General features: G+C 37.7%; 1 protein-coding gene across 1 annotated transcript in view; it reads left to right on the top strand.

Annotated features, from left to right (window-relative positions):
• TENM1 (teneurin transmembrane protein 1) overlaps nucleotides 1-18,971 on the top strand; it is a 325,742-nt gene that overhangs the window by 151,052 nt on the left and 155,719 nt on the right. The window contains exon 6 of the mRNA XM_035541547.1: nucleotides 2,879-2,895. Within this exon, the coding sequence (XP_035397440.1) occupies nucleotides 2,879-2,895 (17 nt within the window). The remainder of the gene's footprint in view (nucleotides 1-2,878; nucleotides 2,896-18,971) is intronic.

Here is an 18,971-nt window from a genome sequence, read left to right as displayed (position 1 = left end):
TGTTGAGCAGCACCCTGGGTGAGTTGATGATGTGGGTACTTTATATACTACTTTTTTCAGTAATACTTAGCAGCAGTGCTTTAAATGTCTAGTGCTGTTATTGATTGGCACTCCATTATTTTTAAATATTGATAAGAAATTACTCATTTACTTAATGCATAATTTCTGTCACCTTGTTTTGGGTGTGGAAAGGACTGATCTATTAACTACAGGCGCAATATTTGCAGATAAAATCCTTCAGCTTTAAAATTAAAAATAATTAGCTGTTGTCACAGTACTAATTATTGCACATACAATATCAGCAGGTCTGTAATCTATCTGTCCAATATGCGTTCTACTCAAATTGTATTAGTCATAACTTGCTTAAATGTTAGCAAATGACTCTACAAAGTGCTCACAGTAGCGATTCTTACAGTCTAGAAATAATGAAGATGTAAATCACTTCTACGCATCATTGCCATAATATTCATGATAGGATATGAAACTGCTGCATCCACTTTTATACTAATATTCAAGGTAGTTATTCTTTGTGACGGCGGCATGGTATAATACTTCGGTTTATTTCCAACTGTGTAGAGCCACGTTGTAGCCAACTGCATTAGTGAATTTCGAGTTACCCTTTCAAACTAGTCATGAAAGTCAATACTTTGCGAGTGTACTTTAAATGCAAGGTAACATAGAATTTATCTTATGAAATTGTACATGTTGAATATAATAGCTTTCCTTTTTTAGTGTAAATATTAGGTTTTCACTTAGTGCAGATTGTTATCATTTACCCACTTCAGCAGAGGTGTGCAATTTTGTATGACAGTGTATTGCTTCAGGACTTAATTTTGCATAAGCTTGTTTATATTATGCAATTTGCTTGATTCTTGTTCTGCTTTCCTTTGTCTCAATTGTGTATTCCTTTGCACGTTAGCAATAGCAGCTGCAACATTTTGTGATCGGCTCAAAAGCAAACATTCCTGCGAGCTTTAATATCTGGGAAGTTAAGCATAATTTATTGAGGAGAGCACCAGCTCAAAGCCTCTATCCATATCTTTCCCCGTGGAAAAGTGCTGTAAAACCTTTTTCTTATCGTGCACATTTCACTTGAGAAGCCTCTAAGTATCACAGCCGTGATCAACCTGAGCAGCCACACCAGGAGTTGAGTCATGGTACCCGTGGGGGCAAGACAGGAAGAATGAAACTGAGCTTTGCTTCTCTCCTGTGCTTTATTACTCCTTCAAACGCAATTTGTATGTTAAATGACCAATCTATGCTGTAATTCCCACACAGAATTTAGTAAATATTCAGAAAATGGATACTCTTCTAAAATGAATTAGAGTGGGAATATTTGGGTGAATTTTTCAATTTCTTCTAATATTAACTCACTACTGGGTTTGACAGTTGTTGCAGGCTGTAAATGTCAGTTGTTTTTTTGGAGAGTGGCAGTACTTAGAAGGCTTGAGACCGTTCCTGAGTTTTGTTTATCACAAGGTTATCAACCATTTGAAGGCTATCGTCATGCCTGAGACTCTCAGGAGAAGGAGATTTTAAAAGTGTTTTTATAAACAAAATAAATAAAAGTAGGACAGAGTAATAATGAGGAGCTGCATTTGTCAGCTGCTTTCTGAAGTGTGCCATTCTTGCTGCTATGATAATGGAGCAAATTAATACGTCCTGTCAGGACCACATGACAAGAACACAGAAAAGCTGTGAAGTGACTGTACACAGTGGAATAAACGAAATCCACTTTGATCTACCATTTTTGATGTTTTATAATTGCACTTATTATCAGGTCCTTTACTCTCTTCTTATTTGACACAAGATCCATTATCAGTGACAGCGTGAGTGTGAACATGGGCTTGATTTGAAAAACTACTTAGGATGAGGTAACGGGGAAAAGCTTTTTGTTCCTAACTGTTGAAAAAAAAAAAAAAGAAAAAAAAAATTTGTTAGTGCTATCAGCTAATATCTTCCCAGAAATGCTCCCCTTTATGTGTAATATTGTTTATATGCTGCGTTTGAATGCAGCCTGTTTAATTAGTTCCCTAATGAAATATTGGATAACAAAATGGAACTTGTATCGTTTGCTTTTATGCTTTTGTTCAGCTACAAACTGGGGCAGGTCACCGTGCCCAGCCTGAACTAGACACCATTTTCTTTCGTGCTGCATTTGAATAGAACCCATTTAATTTTTTTGAAAATGCTCTCTATTGAAATTTTCAAACAAAGGGCTAAAGTGCTCTCCTTTTAGTTTTCCATGCTCTCTCTTATCTCTCCTGTATGAGATTAGAGGGAGCACTGCTTGACAAAGAGACAGATTACCGGGTATCTGACTTATTGGGCTCTGTAGTAGATTAGTCTCTTTTAGCATCAGCAGTGTGTGGATACATTCAGAATTCATGGAGTCTTTCTCTTATATATGAAGAAAAACTGGTAAATTAGTTATTCACTGTTCTAAATGGATTTGAGATTACACACTCCAAGTTTTCCTCAATTTCCACTGAAATCAACAAGAAGCTCCTGTTGGCTATCTTAAGGCTATGTTTCATTTGCGTTGGTTTTAGTAGGTAAAGACATGACAAGAGGAAGAGCTGGTGACCTTCTCAGATGGGCAGGCATGAGGCCAGCTTCATCTCACCATAGAAGTCTTCTCTGCTTGTGACTCCGGCTGCTGCCTGTGAAAAAGAAGACTTCCACTGTGACTTAAGGCTCGCCTCAAAGGGTTGCCTGTATTTCTATGGCAGAGCTTTAAAATCCAAAATCAGATATCCTTGCAAGTGTGCTGAAACCCAAACATTTCAGGAAATGTGTCAATTCCAACGACATTTCCCCAAAGAAGTGCTCTCTGTTTCGAAATAAAATTCCTCATCAGAGCACGAGGTTCACAGAGGCAAGGCACTTGTCAAGGTACTCACCTGGAAAGTCAAATAATGGGGAAGAAGATGATTGAAAATGATATCCCAGCACCTGGTACGCAATTAGTCATCTGTCTTTCTCATTTTCTCTCCTGATCTCTTTGGAGCTACTTCAGGGCATATAAATAATCAAATATTTATTGGACCAGTGAGACAGACACTGACTTGCTCAGTAGCGCAGTGGCCAGGGACTCCTATGTTATGTGACTGACACAAGTTCAAATCCCTCTGCTAACTAAATTTTAAGGATGCGGGCTGGCACATCTCAGCAGTAGGTGGCTGATATGAGCGCCTTGGATCCAAGTCCCATTTCTGTGTCAGGCCGAGCAAATGAAGCTGGGCCTCCCGTGCTCAGATGAAAGCCGTAAGAACGGGATTTCTAGCTTTGTAAGGCTGAGCGCTTCCATTGTTTTCTACCCCTAAGTATTATCTGCAGTGCCTGGTTATGCTTATATGCATTGGAGTCTTCTGGTGAGCGATACTATCAAGTCTAGGAAAGCTGTCACCTTGCATTCGCTATTGCCAAGCCTAATAAGACTTGGGACTTCCATAGTGCATTCTTATGTTCAAAGTGTCACAGGAATATTAAATCAAATTCTCCTCTCAGCTGAAGTGCGTCCTCATTCATTGCTCAGTTTTGCTTGACAATAAGAACTCAGGACAGAAAATCAAGAGCTTCATTGCGCCAGTGGAAGCACCGGGAGAGACTGGGGGAGAACGATGGTGTTGCTGTGCCCAGCAAGAATGCACTTTGCAGTTCCCTTGTGTTCAGCTGCCTTATATGAAAGCAAAATAAGGCACTGTCTCACTTGATCCATGCATCTCACTTTTGGGAAGGGAGCATCTCAGAGAGTTGGCTGTGCCCCAGGGACAAGAGCTTGACCCTGTTTGTGGCACCTCATGTGCTTGTGCTCGCTGTATACTCCACAGAGCAGCTGCATGCGGTTCTGCTCTGCCTGCAGTTTGTGGTGTAGCTGAGTGCAGAATTTTCTCGTCATTCACAGAGTCTGTGCCAGAAATCTTCCAGGTGATTTTATGTATTCAGTGATTTAATGGACAAAATTTAACGTTGGTCATTCAAGGATTCTCTGCTAATTCAACCTAATAGAACAGATTCTTCTTTGACTAAAGCCTTAGGAGGTCTCATCCCAATTAAAAGACATGAAGTTTGTGGCTGTTTTTATGGGGTCTGTTTTTTTTTGGTGGTAGTGTTTCTTGTTGGTTTGTTGCTTTTTTGTTTTGTTGGTTTGTTGCTTTTTTGTTTTGTTTCATTTTCAGGGCAGTAGAGTCATTTCGAAAGCAGCAGAAAGTAGTTTTGTACAGGTAAAGCACAGTAATTTCAGTGCTGCCTTCATGGCATGTTAAATGGAGCTAATACTTCACGGCGAAAGGTAAGGAAAGCAAACATACACAGTGCTGCCACACTCAGAGATCATCTGGAAGGAGATGAATCACTGATCAGTAAATGGATAAACTTCCCAAGCCTTTTTACTTTGTATTAACATTGGAGTCTGATCAATAAATGTCAACTACAGGTTTGGTCATTTAGTTCAGTCTCATGAAATAAAAGTTGTTTTTGCATTAGCTGTGTTGTCACGTGTAGCATATAGCAATGTTTTTAGTGTAAATGACATAGCAATATAATCATATTTGTGCTATCAGTTTTCAAGGATGAGGTGATTTTTGGCTTGGCAGAACAAAATGGTGCCAGCCAATGGTCCCTATTCTGTTTTCACAGCCTCTTTGGCACCAGTGTTGTTCCTTTGCAGAAAGCAGGGCCGGGATGGGTGCTGGCACATGCGCTGCAGAACTGAGCTGGTGGCAGATCTTTGCCGTTCCCCTTCTCTCCTTTTTGCTGTTTAACCGAAAGGACAGAATTAGGGCTTTGGAGATCACTATAGGCTGTAAACTAGCTTTGGAGTGTCTCTGCAAGCCATCTGGTGTTCCCTCCTACAACAAGCAAAATTTTCATCCCAAGGATCTCAATTTGGACTATGAAGTACTATACAGATGTCTTATCCTATATCTCTGTACTCAGTACTTCTTTCTTCATTTGGAACCGATTTACTGACATGTTTACTCGTACATTTTTCAGCAGGGTATTTTTTCCTGCAATAGGATATGCTTTATTTTGATGGATATATGGTGTGTTGCTTTTTTGTCAGTGCGAGATCATAAAAACCAGACAGGAGGAGGAGGAAGAAAACTGTATCTGACTGATTCTTGCTTTTTGATATATATAATGCAGTTTTCTTTGTTATTTCTACTTCATAAGCGTGTGGAATTCCAAAGAGTTCAATTTCAGCTGAATGCTACAACTCTGCTCTAATAATTACATTTAAAAGGTCATTTTGAAATTGCATAAGCTGAAACTGCCTTCTGATCTTCACCCATTCTGTCCACCCTCCTTAGCAAAAGGGAACCTTAGCATGTTATTGCTAAGGCCTTCCTCCACCCCCGTGATACATTTGCTTGTTTGCATTCAGCCTGCGTATTCTGTAACAGCGAAAGGCAGGTGGACAGAGCACACTGGAAATGTATATAAAAAACTATTTGTTCTGTCCTAGTTTCCTTGGTTATCCTGTTGTTCAGTACTGGGAGATGAGTTTGTCATAGAGTACTTTGTTACATGGTTATTGCATCATTGGGGTATGAGTGCAGTATTCCCATTGGTACCGTTCACAAAATCTGAGCTAGGTTCTTTACAGTATTTGCTAAGAGTCATATATTTCAGAAGGCTGCAAGTAAGCATCAAAATCAGAATTGAAACATCAGGATGAGGAACAGAACGAGGCTGGAATTGCTTCTCTGTTCTGGACAATAAATCCTATAGAAGTGGTTTTGCAGGTTCCTTATGTATGGTGAATTTCAAAGTGCTACTGTAAGTGTCGATACCTAGCTCACTCTGAGAACTGCAAATCAAGTATTGCATCCCTAGGATTTGCATTATTGGTGGTAGAAGACTTAAGACTGTTTTTTTTTCAGCCATGAGAATGGATTGTCTTAAACTTTTTTCATCAGTTGGCTGAGTAAATGACATACTCTTCTTGTTCTCCCCAAATGTCTTTTGACTAGAGCAGGGTTGACCTGATCAGATAGAAAGAAAAATCACCAATGGCTGGAATTTGGTTCTTGTTCTCTGGCTGGTATGGGAAGCAAGCAGTGAGTGCAGTTTTGCTCCGTGTTGTTATATTAAGGTCTATGAAATGAAATCCTTCAAGGTGATAAAAAGTTAGCCTTGTAAAGAAACTGAGCAAATATCAGTCTAAATTTTATTCTTTCCATTGTTATTTGAATTCATTGGAATTTTTTCGTATGCACAAAGGGTACATATATATAATATACACATAAAACTGCTTCCTCTTTATACTTATGTTTTATTCTTAGGTATACTTAGGTTTGTGTGTATATTGCCTGCTTAATCTGTGTGGATGAATAATTATCTGTATAAAATTTTACACGTAAAATCATAAAATACTCACAACCTCTTTGTCTCAGTGATAGCTTGTAGCAACAAGTTCCTAGATTAAATGTTTGTTTTTTTTTTTTAAAAAAAGAGTATTTCCTTTTATCAGTTTTAAATGTCTCCTAACATTTTCCTTTAGTTACCCACCGTATTTTATTTGTGAGTGTGAATAATTGGTTACCTATTGAGTTCTAATTGTCTTGTTTCTCCATCATTTGCATCTTGCTTGTCTCTAAACTACACAGTCAGTTTAGTGTCTCCTGACGTAGTGGGTTTTCCACATCATTAATCCGGTCACCTGTTTGTAAAATCCCTTCTATTTTTACCAAAGTATTCTGAAAAAAGTGTCAGGAATAGAACAACACACTCTGCCTCATGTATATGTAATAATTTAGCGTTATTTGCCTTTTTATTTTCTGTCCAATTTGCTTTAATTTCCATGCTGTTACATTCTATTAGTAAAGCTGTAAACAGCAAAGAGGTTGTCACAGAGCTGCTCACAGACGTAACACAGGTCCATTTTCTGAGTACGTGGAGTTATTGTAGACCTCAGCAATCAGTTTGAGGTACGTTGCATTTGTCAGTGCAAATTTTCATCTGCTGATGCATGGTCCATTCTCAGACCTCTCCTGGCCCTCCTGATACTTATAGATTTAAAAAGTTTGTGCTAATCCATCCTGTAGTGGTTCAGTGGTCATCTCTTTCTGAATCACAAATGCAATAGCACCATTCATGGAATAGAGTCTTGTGGTGCTCCACAGCTGGGGGTTTGAAGTGGCAAATTTCCTGTTTCTAAATATATATGAAGTATATATTTATATAAAAAATGGATATGCCCTATCAGAGTTGGGCTGTTAGCTTCTCTGGTTACAGCTAGCAAACCCAAGGCACAATAGCATAATTGAAATCAATGGAGTTAATCCCATATCTTGCTGTTGTAACTGGGAAAAGAGATGGGTCCTCAATTTACCCCTAAATCTTTCAAATAAAGCCATCTGCTCAAAAGTTTGGTCAGAATAGGTTTTAGGCCATCATCATGGCAATAAAAGGAAAATGAATGATTCTGCGAGGAATACAGCTTTTTGTACATAAAAATGAAGCAATCTTGAAAATCTATTGACTTTCCAGTAGGTTAATATTTTCTAGTAGGTGGCTATAGCCTATAAAAGTCAAGCCTGAAAACAGATGAACGCAAGTTCTTCTAAGTTGCTATAAATTGCTGAAATTTTCCTGAATACTTACCAAATGCATAACACGATAAAGTCTGGTATTTGACCTTTGAGGTCTAAGTTTAATGGGAATCCATAAACATACCAGCTCAGTTTATGGAGCCACTGTTTCGTAGGCACCCTATCCCAGATTTTATACCGGAGATGTGCTTATTAGTTAGACAGTGAAAACCCTTTGAAAATCTATTCCTTGGATGGTGGTTTTTCCCTCGACTTTATAGGTGTCAAAACGTGTGAAATACCTACTTCTTTTCAACGTTGAAAAGTTTAAATGCCTTCAGAAAATTACTATCCATGTCAGATGGCCAAAACCATAAGCGGTGGAGTTCTCCAGAAAGCCCCTAGCTTCTTTAACTCTGTTTCAGCAGAATGAGGAGGCACAGCCCTGCTCTGTGAGTCGTCGAGTCTGGCTTCACTTCCATGGATATTTCGCCTTTTCAAAGAGTTATCTTTGTAAAGCTATTTGGGGCTCTAACTCTCAGAAATTCTGAAATATGTAGGAGTTTGGCATGGGATTCAGAACTGAATGAAAAATAATCATTGTTTTTCTTTCAAGAATCTGCGTTTCTGCGAAGTTTTTGGGCTTGTTTTTCTTTGATTGTAAGCACTGTAAGTTTCAGTGGAAGTATAATTAGTGTTGTATTTTAGGATTATTATTATAAAAGCAGCTTTGCATGGTCTGGAAAGCAAATACAAATAGCTAGTAATGAATACTGAACAATTTTGAGTCAGTTTTAAAAACCATAAGACTTACTGCAGTGAGCTTTCAAACTTTGCATCACGGAAAGGGAAATTTCTTCTGTAGCCCTGGATTTGGAAAAGATGCAGAAAACTTCTTCCCTTACCACCAACTTCTGCACTGTTAGCCCTCAAAACATTATTTTTTAATTAATAGCAAGTGTCTTGAAAACTCTTTGAGTCTTTATTAAATATGTGTTCCTCTTTGGTATTCTGTTTTGTTTAGGTTTCAATTATTTAATTACAGGTCCTGATATGAAACTAATCATGCATGCATCCATATGAAGCTGGCATACTGACAGGATAAAATCATTAAACAGTCATTACTATAAACTGACGTCGGCCTGTAATTTTTGCAGTTAACGGGGGAGTTGATGCTTGGTGAACAATCCAATTAAAACTGGCAACAAAAGACTTAAAATGTCAGCCAAATTGCTTTTTAATAGTCAATGCAGCCGTCACAAAACATAAACATTAAAGTCCCCATAGTAGCATAAAGCTTCATGGTGAAACAATTCTAGAAAATGAATAATAATTACAGCATCCTGAGAATTCTCTTAATAGATGTGCACTCATTAAAATACTTTGTTGGTTAGATTCATATGAAAAAGTATGTTACCCTTGATACTTCTTTATGCTTTTGTTTTGAAGGTTTTATTCGATATTTTATAGGTGTAATTTCTAGTAATATTCAAAAATGCGTGTCTTATTTACAGAGAGTTTAAAGAACTGCATATAGATAAGCTTTGAATGAAAAGCACCTTAGAAATGCATCGAGGTTAACCAAGAAAATGGCCACAGAGAACTTCTATAACCTATTAATGCAGTAAATAATGTCATCTTTATTAATTTTGAATCACACCAGATTTCCTTTTGAAGTTGAGCACGAGTAACGGGAGAAGCTTGTCAAAGCTCATTTCCTGAAGTTATCTGTCTAAATTAGTTTATACAGAAGTGGCCTGAATGGTACTTGATGGATGCTCACCTCAGACCTTCCAAGGTGTTTAAGAGCGCGGGGGGGCGTTAAAAGTCCTAAACCATTCTGGAGAAGTAGGGCACAGCCTCTGCTTCAGTGGAGCGGCGTCAGCCTGTTGGTGTTTCTGAAAACCTACGTGCTTGCTGGCAAAAGCCTAAATATACATTAGAGAGACTGACTTGAAAGCTGTAGTTTTGTGCCTGGGCCACTACATTCATTTTCAGGCATTACATTCACTGTTTGTATGTTGCAATTTGGTCTTTCCCTACAGGAGTTTTTCTTTTCTTTAAAAAAAAAAATCGATTTTTTGTTTACCATCAGTTACACATGTAACATTGTCTTTCCTCCAAGCAAGCTTAGTCCTATAGGAGAAGTGTCAACATTCCTAAATAAAATGTTAGCAAACATCAATGGCAGGAATAGATCTTTTTGTAAAAGTAATTCTTTTATTTGTGGATTAAGCTGAGAGGGACAGGACCTTGTGAGCTACCTCTAGGGATAAAAGGCGGAAGTAGTCAGTCAGGTCATTCTGCACAGAAGTATATTCTTTAACTAATTTATTGTATTCTGGATGCCATGTAAAATCATTAGGTGAGTGACAAATACCTTTCTGTTGTGCTATCTGGCAATTACATGCAACTTCCTTCTTAAATGTACTTCCACATGCTTCTAAGGGTAACTAAGAAGACATCGATAACTATCCTACAGCTAAGCTTTTCAAGTTTCTTGTATTGAAAAAAAAATGTTTCTCTTATTTGGAACAATAATTCTCTATTTAATTAAGAAGTAAAAGAAAATTTAAAATTATTCTATGTTTAAAAAATTCTTCATCTTCAGTCATGAAACTTCAAAGGAGTATATATATATTCTAAAACTGTGATTTGTCTTAACTCTTCTTTAAGAAAGCTGTCAACTGATCATTGACAGACATTATATGTGAAGGAGAATAAAAGTGAAGCTGAAGGAAACAGTCGGGTTTCCTGTGAGCCCTCTGCTCTGACCAACAGGGAACTGATGATGTTGTTGACCAAAAGATGTCCTACTACAACTTGTATATTAGTTGCAAATTATTTTATCGATTATACTGCTCATAGGGTAGGATGGAAGGAGCCACATGTACTTGTAATAAAAAAAAAAAAACTGCCATCAATATCCCTTATCTGATTATAAGCACACATATTTGATGCTTGTAAATTCTTCAACTGTGTTTAAAACTAACCTCTACTAAGACAAAGTCTCTTCTTACCTTCAGGAAGAGTAATGGATCATATTCCTAATTTATCTGACTAGTTTGAATGTATATGGATGTATTCAGGAAGAGAGATAAAAGCATTTATTTATAAAAATATTACTAAATACTATTTTGATGAAGTTGAATTTAAGATATATGCACGTTGGCATATAAAGCCACAGTTACATTAAGCATATTTACACGCTATACATTTGACAGCTCTTTCCCCTCCCCCCAGGTGCTATATAACCACAGATAAATAATTTTTTTTAACACTCCCAATAAAATAGTCACTGAACATATTTGTGAAGATGTTCATATCAAGCAATTTGGTGTCAGTGTGAACTCCATAACAAAAACATATGGGGGTACTGTTTTATTGGATAGAACAAGACAAGTTCATTTTCTTGTATAAGATATAAACGTGTTCTTCAGAATATTATGAATGTGGAAACTAGTCTGTATCTCTCCCAATGCTCCCTTATTAATATATTTCTAAAAGGATTGTCTTTAAAATGAGGTAAGTACATGGGGATAGAAGCACAATTACTGAGTGAGCCAGAAGAGCTTCAAGCCTCTGTTTCTGAACGTGTTGTTGATAATAAAAACAGATTGAGTATTTTCAATTATGCTCTGCAAAATAATGGCAGGAGACATGCTGGGTATCTGGATTTGATGCGGTAATCTGGAGTGCAGGGCATCAGGTGTCTCATGGCCTTTGTATATCGAGGTGGAAGAAGCTGAAGCTGGGATTTGTCCATGCATCCAGAGTCTTCAGGCACTTCAGGCTTTAGGAGGCAAGTAGTCAAATAGGAGTCCTCACCTTGGCCAGCCCTGTGCGATGAGCTCAAATGGTGCAGGGATTTGTACATTTTTGGGGCCTGTAATGTGGCTTGACCACAAGCAGTCGAGTTTCCTGAAAACGCTGCAAAGTAGCAGAAACACATACGGAGCAGGAAAGAGGTAGGCGGGCAAGGTTATCATCTCCTGTGGAGAGGTTGTTAACAAAGTGGCTTAATACGTCTGTATTTATGATATTTCCACTGAACTACTGGGCTAAATACATTGTGTATTCGGTATGATTTATATTCCCTAATTCCATTACCCATAGATCCCTTTTAAAAAGCCCTCACAGCTAATGAATTTAATGACACAAAGGCCAAAACTTGAATATATATCACTGCCGAAAACCATCAATAACTGGGGAAACATTAATTTTTACAGCCGTGGTTGCTTGCAGCCTATTTTACCAATCATAAACTGCTCTTTAATCAAAATCTGTTCACCTCTAAGGTCATCAAAATCTGCTGCCAGGCTACTTGTAATTGTCTGGCTTTTGTAAACCTGGATGATAGGCTTACTGTGTAAGCTATAATCTCCTTCACTTTGTTCAGAGTTTTAGGATAGTGATTGTACTGTCCCCCGTGAGTTGCCACTGATGGAAGTTACAACTCAGGATATTGACTGAACCCACCACTTTTAAGTAAAGGCAGGAATTATGCATTCTCCTGAAATACCGCCTTTAAGCTGGCTGGGAGCTGTCAGTCTGCACTGCTATGAACGCTGTGTGATGTTAATTGTACCAGTAGCTGCTTCATCTGCCAAACAAACCACAGGAAGCCCTAGCTAGTTGTTTAGGTTGTTCTCTTGGTTGGTCTCCATCATAATCGCAGCGCTTCGCTTCTTCTCCCTCCACGTTTTTCCCTTGACCTCTGTGACTCCCCCACCAATGGGCCTATCTTGTGTCAGAACTTGCGGTAGTGATTTAAAAGAAATCCTGTCTGAACTGGACGTGGATTTGAGAGACTCTGATGGATCCATTCTGGTGCGCTCTTGTTCCACCTGCAACGGAGGAGATGAAGGGACTGAGTAAGAGATTTTCATTCCTAGCTTGTCATATTAATTGATGTATATGCGAGCATTTCACATAAATGTGATAATGTTTTTCACATAAATATTACAGAGTACGCTGGTATTTATAGATATATGAAGTACTAGAGAGCAAAGCTGTAATTCAGGCAATTCAGCAGAATAAAAGCACCTCAGGAGCTCTGGTTCTACTCTTCCCTTTGGCAATGTTGGTTTTTTTTTTGTGTTTGTTTTATGTTTTTTATGAACACACATCAGCATGATTATATTGTCAGGTGCTTCTGCATGAAAACATTTAAAACTTGCTTATTATCCACAGTACACAGCGTTATAACATGGAGCTCATTGCTGGTTACAAACTACAGAACCGAGATGGCATCTTAAAGCGCAGTGTTTATGTCCAAAATTATTCTACTTCAGCAGTCAGACTCCCAACTTAAAACACTGAGTGATGGAGTTAATTAAGGAGGAGTAGTGCTGTTAGAGCCCTAATGGTCTACTGATATAAGTGCCTCTAAGTGAGGGAAAGTTTGTTAGGAAAGGTAATGTCTTTTATGGCACCAGCTGATACAGCTGGAAAAAAAAAAAAAAAAAAAAAGAAGATTGCTTTGGGCCCACAAACCCTTCTTTTTAGTTTGAGTATATTAACACTTGTATCATCAGAGAAAAAAAAAAAAAAAGAAAAAAAAAGAAAATTCCTCACACACACCTAAAAAAAAAAATTGTATCAGTCTTATTTTTATTTCAAGAATTTTACACAGTAAAAATTGACAAGCTAAGCATATGGTAGACAAAAAGACAGATGCCAGAATCTTTTGAATCTTGAAAGGCAGAATATTATTAAATGCATCCTATCAGCAAAGTTAGGAAGGGCTGCCATGTGATAGTTCCCTAGAGATAAATCACTGCCTTTCCTTCCCTAATGAGTTCAAACCTCCATTCTTTTGCCTGAAAAATTCTCCTACATCTTTCTGCAGCTATGCAAAGGAACAGTTTGTTTGCAGAAACACTTCTGAGGAAGCTGTTTTTTATTTTCCAAAACACTGTGAAGTCTCCAGTATCTTTTTTCCTGCTTTTGTCATGTTACTAATTGATGTCTTACCAGAAAAGGAGCCCAGCAGCATTACCATCCTGATGTGCAACAGCAATTGCCCAAATACAGAAGACCTGCTAATGAAAATCCCTTACACTCTCTTTTGCTACGTTTTAAGTTATTGATATTAAATATCAATATTATATGCAGATAAGAAAGTCATTTATACTGTTTGGCTTGCAGAGATTTCCTAGTAAACTTTAAGTAATGCAGCATTTGTTTATTTGAAGTAGCCCAAAAATGAAAATTATAATAATGGGAAAATATCAGGCTTATATTGATCTTCCTAAATACATATGGACTTCAGAAAGAATTTTAGTTGAATATACCACTGTTTTCACAAGAGAGTATATTAAACAGAATTAAAGAAACAGGAAATACTTCTGTAAGGCAAAAAAGTTTTAAATAGAGATCTGCTGCTAATGCTCCCATGGTGTTCAAAACTGGTTAATTATGTTTTCATAAAGTTTGCTAGAATTAAGTTCATTATGAGTGTTTATAAAATATAGCCACTTAGGTCTTACAGAAGTTTTGACTATTGTGTTCATGTAAAAATAGAAGAAGATGTGCTGCAAATAGTTCATAAGAAGTCCTTATCTTCCTCATAGCCTATATACAGATTTTTTTTTTTGCTATATAGTTAAACCATACATCATTCAACATAAATGTTACTTGCATGTGTAAAGTGTTGAATTGCCATTGTATTTCATTTCTAAATGTGGCTCAACTTGAATATCCTGAAGAAAAGTAGCAGAAGTGAATTAGCATTAGGAAACTGTTAGAATTCTTATTTTACCAAATTTTTGTGTTAAAATGATCCACAAATGATAAGCTGGAAGCTGTTAATGTGTGTTGTATAACTGTAAGGGATTCAAGTGAATTGAACATATGTAGTACTAAGAACATCACGGAAACATTTAATGGGATCCATATGAATACATTGGAGTGTTATAGTATTATAAAGTTGTTTGATATCATAAAATGTAAATCCAGCTGTATTTTATTCTCATTGGTGCTGTTCAAAATACATGGTCTAAGACCTCCATTAATTTCTCCTTGGAAGTGAAATGCTGTATTTTCAGCACAGCCCCTAAATAACGATATGTAGGGTTCATTCTACTCTTACAGTGGTGGTGTGGTATAAAATTGTATACTTGGCTATTTCAAGTTGCATCTGTACTGATAGGGACCCAGACCCCCTTGGTTATCCACATTGCTTAATTGTTCCCTCCTTCCATCAGGCTCTCCGGCACCGTCCCAGCCATCTCACCCAGGCAAACTGGCTTTGGTGGGGGTGAGCTCAGGGCGCGTGGGTGCAAGGCAGCAGCCTGTGGTGAGCAGTAGGGCTGGTCTCTGAAGGTCTCTACATCTCCTTAGTATGTGAACTTTGAGTCCGTGTGACCTTTAGTTTGCAAGCGTTCATTGAATTGTAATCTTTATTTTGCACAAAACCATATGGTTTGTAGAATTCTTTAGGGATGTTTGATGTTTTATGTTCTGGAAGATTTACTCTGCAAAAGACTGAAGGGAAAAAAAAAGAAATTATACGTAGCAAAACTATAATGTAATGGTAAATTGGTATTAAAGGTACTGGTTGGATACTTTCATATCCCAGTGGTCTGGCAAAGTGCTAGAAGCAAAGTATTTTACACATAAGGTAAGCCAGCTAAATACTGAGCTATGTCAGAAAGAGCAAGTGCAAAACAGATTATTGAATGGAACAAAAATTTATACATCAACAGAGCAGTCCCATATACAAATATTTTTCATATTTACCTTTTCTCAAAATATATCACAGCAAAAATAAAAGGAATTCAGAGACAGACAACAACTAATTATGGTTTGGAAAGGTCATTGGGGCATACATAGAAAAAAAAATAAGTGTAAAGATGTAGTCTCATAGAATCAAATTGAGAATGGAAGGAAAGGGTGTAAAGATCAATAAGTGTATTAACATGTAGCAGAGCCAGCACTCTGCAACAGTGGGACCTGCATGTAAGTCTTAGATTGTCTGCCCAAACCCAGTGCATAAATCTCATTGTAAATTTGATATATTTTTTTTTTATTCTGTGCTTTTTAGCTGTAGTCTTAAGCATTGAGATCCTTTGTCTTCCCTGCACTGAATGTTTTCCAGTTCTTCAGTGCCCATTTATGTAAATTTTGCACAGTGCTCTTGGCTTGATCCTTCTCCTCTTGGTTTGTAACTGAGTAGTAGTATGCCCATAGAATAGTAACCTAAATGAAAATCTCTGAACATGTGCTGCTATTTAGTTCATTAAATAACAGCTTGCAAGCTAATTCATACTCAGCTGAGACAAGTCTGGTAAAAAAACGTACCAATAAATAATGAATTTAGGAACTGAAAAAATTAAAATATCTCAAAAGCACTATAGGTTAGATGCAAACCTTTTAAGGTTCATTACTTTTTAATATATTCTCTCTGATATACTTCACTTAGTACTGATGCAGGCTGTTGTAGTCTTGTCAGTGAATGATAAAACAGTTCAATTATCCTTTCTTTGTGGATCCGAAAAGTATAGTAAAGTGTGCTTCAGAACTGCTAGGAAAAAGGTTTAGCAAAAGTCCTGGCTTATTTTCAAAAAAAAAGCCTTATTGGGAGCTAACTAGTTGATAAAGCTTCTTACTTCATTTTTGTCAGGCTATAAAGCAATTCCGCTGCATCTTTATGAAGGCATTTTAGCATGACTCTTAAGGAGAATGAGAAGTTAATGCTCATGTTGTCCACTGGTTTGTGCCTCCAGGAGCTCTTGACGAGAATGGCAGTGCTCAACCAAATGTGGCCGAGGAGGGGAAGCTTCCAAGTCAGTGACCTTTGTGCTCACTAAGAAGCGGGTGTCTAGGAGAAAAGAAAGATCTGAGTAGTTGTGTTCCCCTGAAGGAAAAAGCAAGAGCAGAACTTGACAGCTGAAAAGGGGCTGTTCAGGTCTGCGCCCTGTAGCTGGAGGTACCAAGCAGTATTCCACTGCCATGGAGCAGCCTGTGTTCAATATCGATCAAGGGCCTTCCAAAAGAATGAGGCAGAACCAAAGATGAACGTTTAGGACAAAACTAAAACTCCCCCTTTCAAGCTTCAAAGAAAGAAGAGCCTTCAAGAAACCCTTCAAATGAGCAGAATTACCAGAAATGTTTTCATCTTTTATAGCTAGCACCAGTACAGCATTGTCTCCTTTGGGGTGAGTGCCTTGTGTTTGAGAGATGTCTCGGAAGAAAAAAAGATGAACAAATTAACACCGTTACCAAAGAATGAAATAAAACCCTTAGAAAAAGGAATTGAAAGAAGTTTAAGTGGAGTTTATGGAGTGGATGGGGAATGTGCGATCTGATATACAATAAAGAAATGCAAAGAAAGCAGAAATGTCCTATTTATCTCTTCAGGAAGCATTAACAGTTCTGGATGTGCTCTGTGGAGATGGGAGAACTCAAAAAACAATCAACTTTTAGGGGAATGAATTTAAACATTTTCTAAACTGCCCCTCCTGACTGTAAAAAAAAAAAAAAAAAAAAAGGGGGGGGGGCTCAGGGCTAAATGCAAGTGTGGGTGGGGACAGTGCCCCTTCCACATGAGAAGACCAACAGTGAGGCCCAGGAGCATTTCTTCTGGCTTTGCATGTTGCTCAGCCAAGAAGCTGATCTGTAGCAAATTATTGTAAATGTAAACTCTGAGCTGAAATCCTGTTAGTAGCTACAATTTTAGATTAATGGAAACTTCTAACATGTCAATAAACACTTTGAAAATAAATAATGTTATATTTGCCAAACATACATAAACTTTTTTGTCTAAAAAAATAAAATCTGAACATTGTAAGCAGCTTTTCCATGTAAAAGCAGGTGTTGTCATGGGTAGGTAGCGTTATGCTGCAGTGGGGTAAAAATTCACAGCTAAGTTAACTTCTGTAGCACTCCTGTGCACTTTGGAAATTTGGAAATTTTAGACAAATTTGTGTAATTCTTTCATTCTTTTCTTTCTTTTTTGGTATTTGAATGATTTTGCATGAAGTTATTTTACAGTCTGCTGTTTACTCGGAGCCCTGAAGAATCGTGAGCATGCAGATTTAGATACAATGCTGTTTTATATCCCAAGCAACATTTTTTTGTGGTATAAAAATAAAGTTAATGGGATGTAGACTTAGTTTCGAGCAAAATAAAAATAAGTTTACTAAATTAGAAAGTCCGTAAGAACTAATTGGAAACTCAGGCCAGATTCTCTGCTGGATGACTTTGCTACGCTTCGTTGAAGTGAAGGGCTGATGCAGAAGATCTGTCTTTAAATCACCAAAATACCTCAGAATGTGATGTGAGGTTTTCTGCGATGCCAAGAGCTGCAGGAAGGGGTGACAAGTGTGATAATTAAAAAGGAATCCCCAGGAAATCTGGTGCATTAAAGTATTGTGAGAAATAGCACTGAGAGATACAAGGTACCCTACTGACCAGAAATGCTTCATGGTTCACAAAGCAGAACCAGTCTATCGCATGGAACAAACTAGACTATTTGTCAGATAATTGCATGCTATTGGCAGGATAGGGACAGTAAAAGGAGAAGAAAGGAACTCAAGAGGTGTGTTGCCATACAGATCCTAGAGATTTTCCCATTTACCTAGAGAAGCAGCCACCTTGGCTGCTCAACATTTACTGCAGAGCTTTTGAAGTACCTTGCAGTGCCTGACTGTGTTCCTGGCAAAGATCAGTCATTTTCTAACTGATGTGACAGTGGTACAACCATTAAAATGGTTTGTCATGCAAATGATAGGATGTGTGGTAATCCTGCAAATCTTCTGCAGAGTGCATTTAAGATCGATGCCGCTAAGTAAGGGAAAGTCACTGATCACATGCTAGAGGATGCTGGACGTCAAATAATATGTCCAAAATTTTGGTAGATTTCCCTTCTAAAATAGCAGGATACAGGATTTACTGAGATTATTATATGAAAGTGCCTTAGCAGATTATTTCAGAGCTCTGGACTGTTGACTCCAGTGATTTAATTTACTGAGGTCTCCAATTTTCTAATATGCTTAGAAATGCTTTTCTGGTATATGCAAACTAATATTGCAGTGTAAACCTTAATGCAACTGTAAGAATGCTGCCTTGATAAAAGATCAATGAAATTAAAAGGATTAAGCTTGGGCCAAATCCGTGACAGCTTTGCTTACCGCAGCACAGAAGAGTTTATGTGGAGCACTAAACAACCTTGTTTCTCCAGTTGGGGCAAATTGTGGCTGTCACAGAGAAAAAAGTGCCTTTTTTTTTTTTTTTTTTTTTTCCTGCCAGCCATTCCAAGAAGGGAAAGGGCACGCTTTCATCTTTCACCTTGAAGACAAACCATGTCATAATTTGAAGAAAGCACATGTTGTAATGGAGGGCGGCAGTAGTTCCTTGCAGGGAATTTTTTCAGGTTCATCAGAGCTCTGCTCCAGCTGGTTTTGTGCAAATGCAGCTGGATGTTGGCTG

This window comes from Cygnus atratus, chromosome 13 (genome assembly GCF_013377495.2).
Source record: "Cygnus atratus isolate AKBS03 ecotype Queensland, Australia chromosome 13, CAtr_DNAZoo_HiC_assembly, whole genome shotgun sequence".
Classification (NCBI taxonomy): Eukaryota; Metazoa; Chordata; class Aves; order Anseriformes; family Anatidae; genus Cygnus; species Cygnus atratus.
This window is presented reverse-complemented; position numbering and strand designations above follow the sequence as displayed.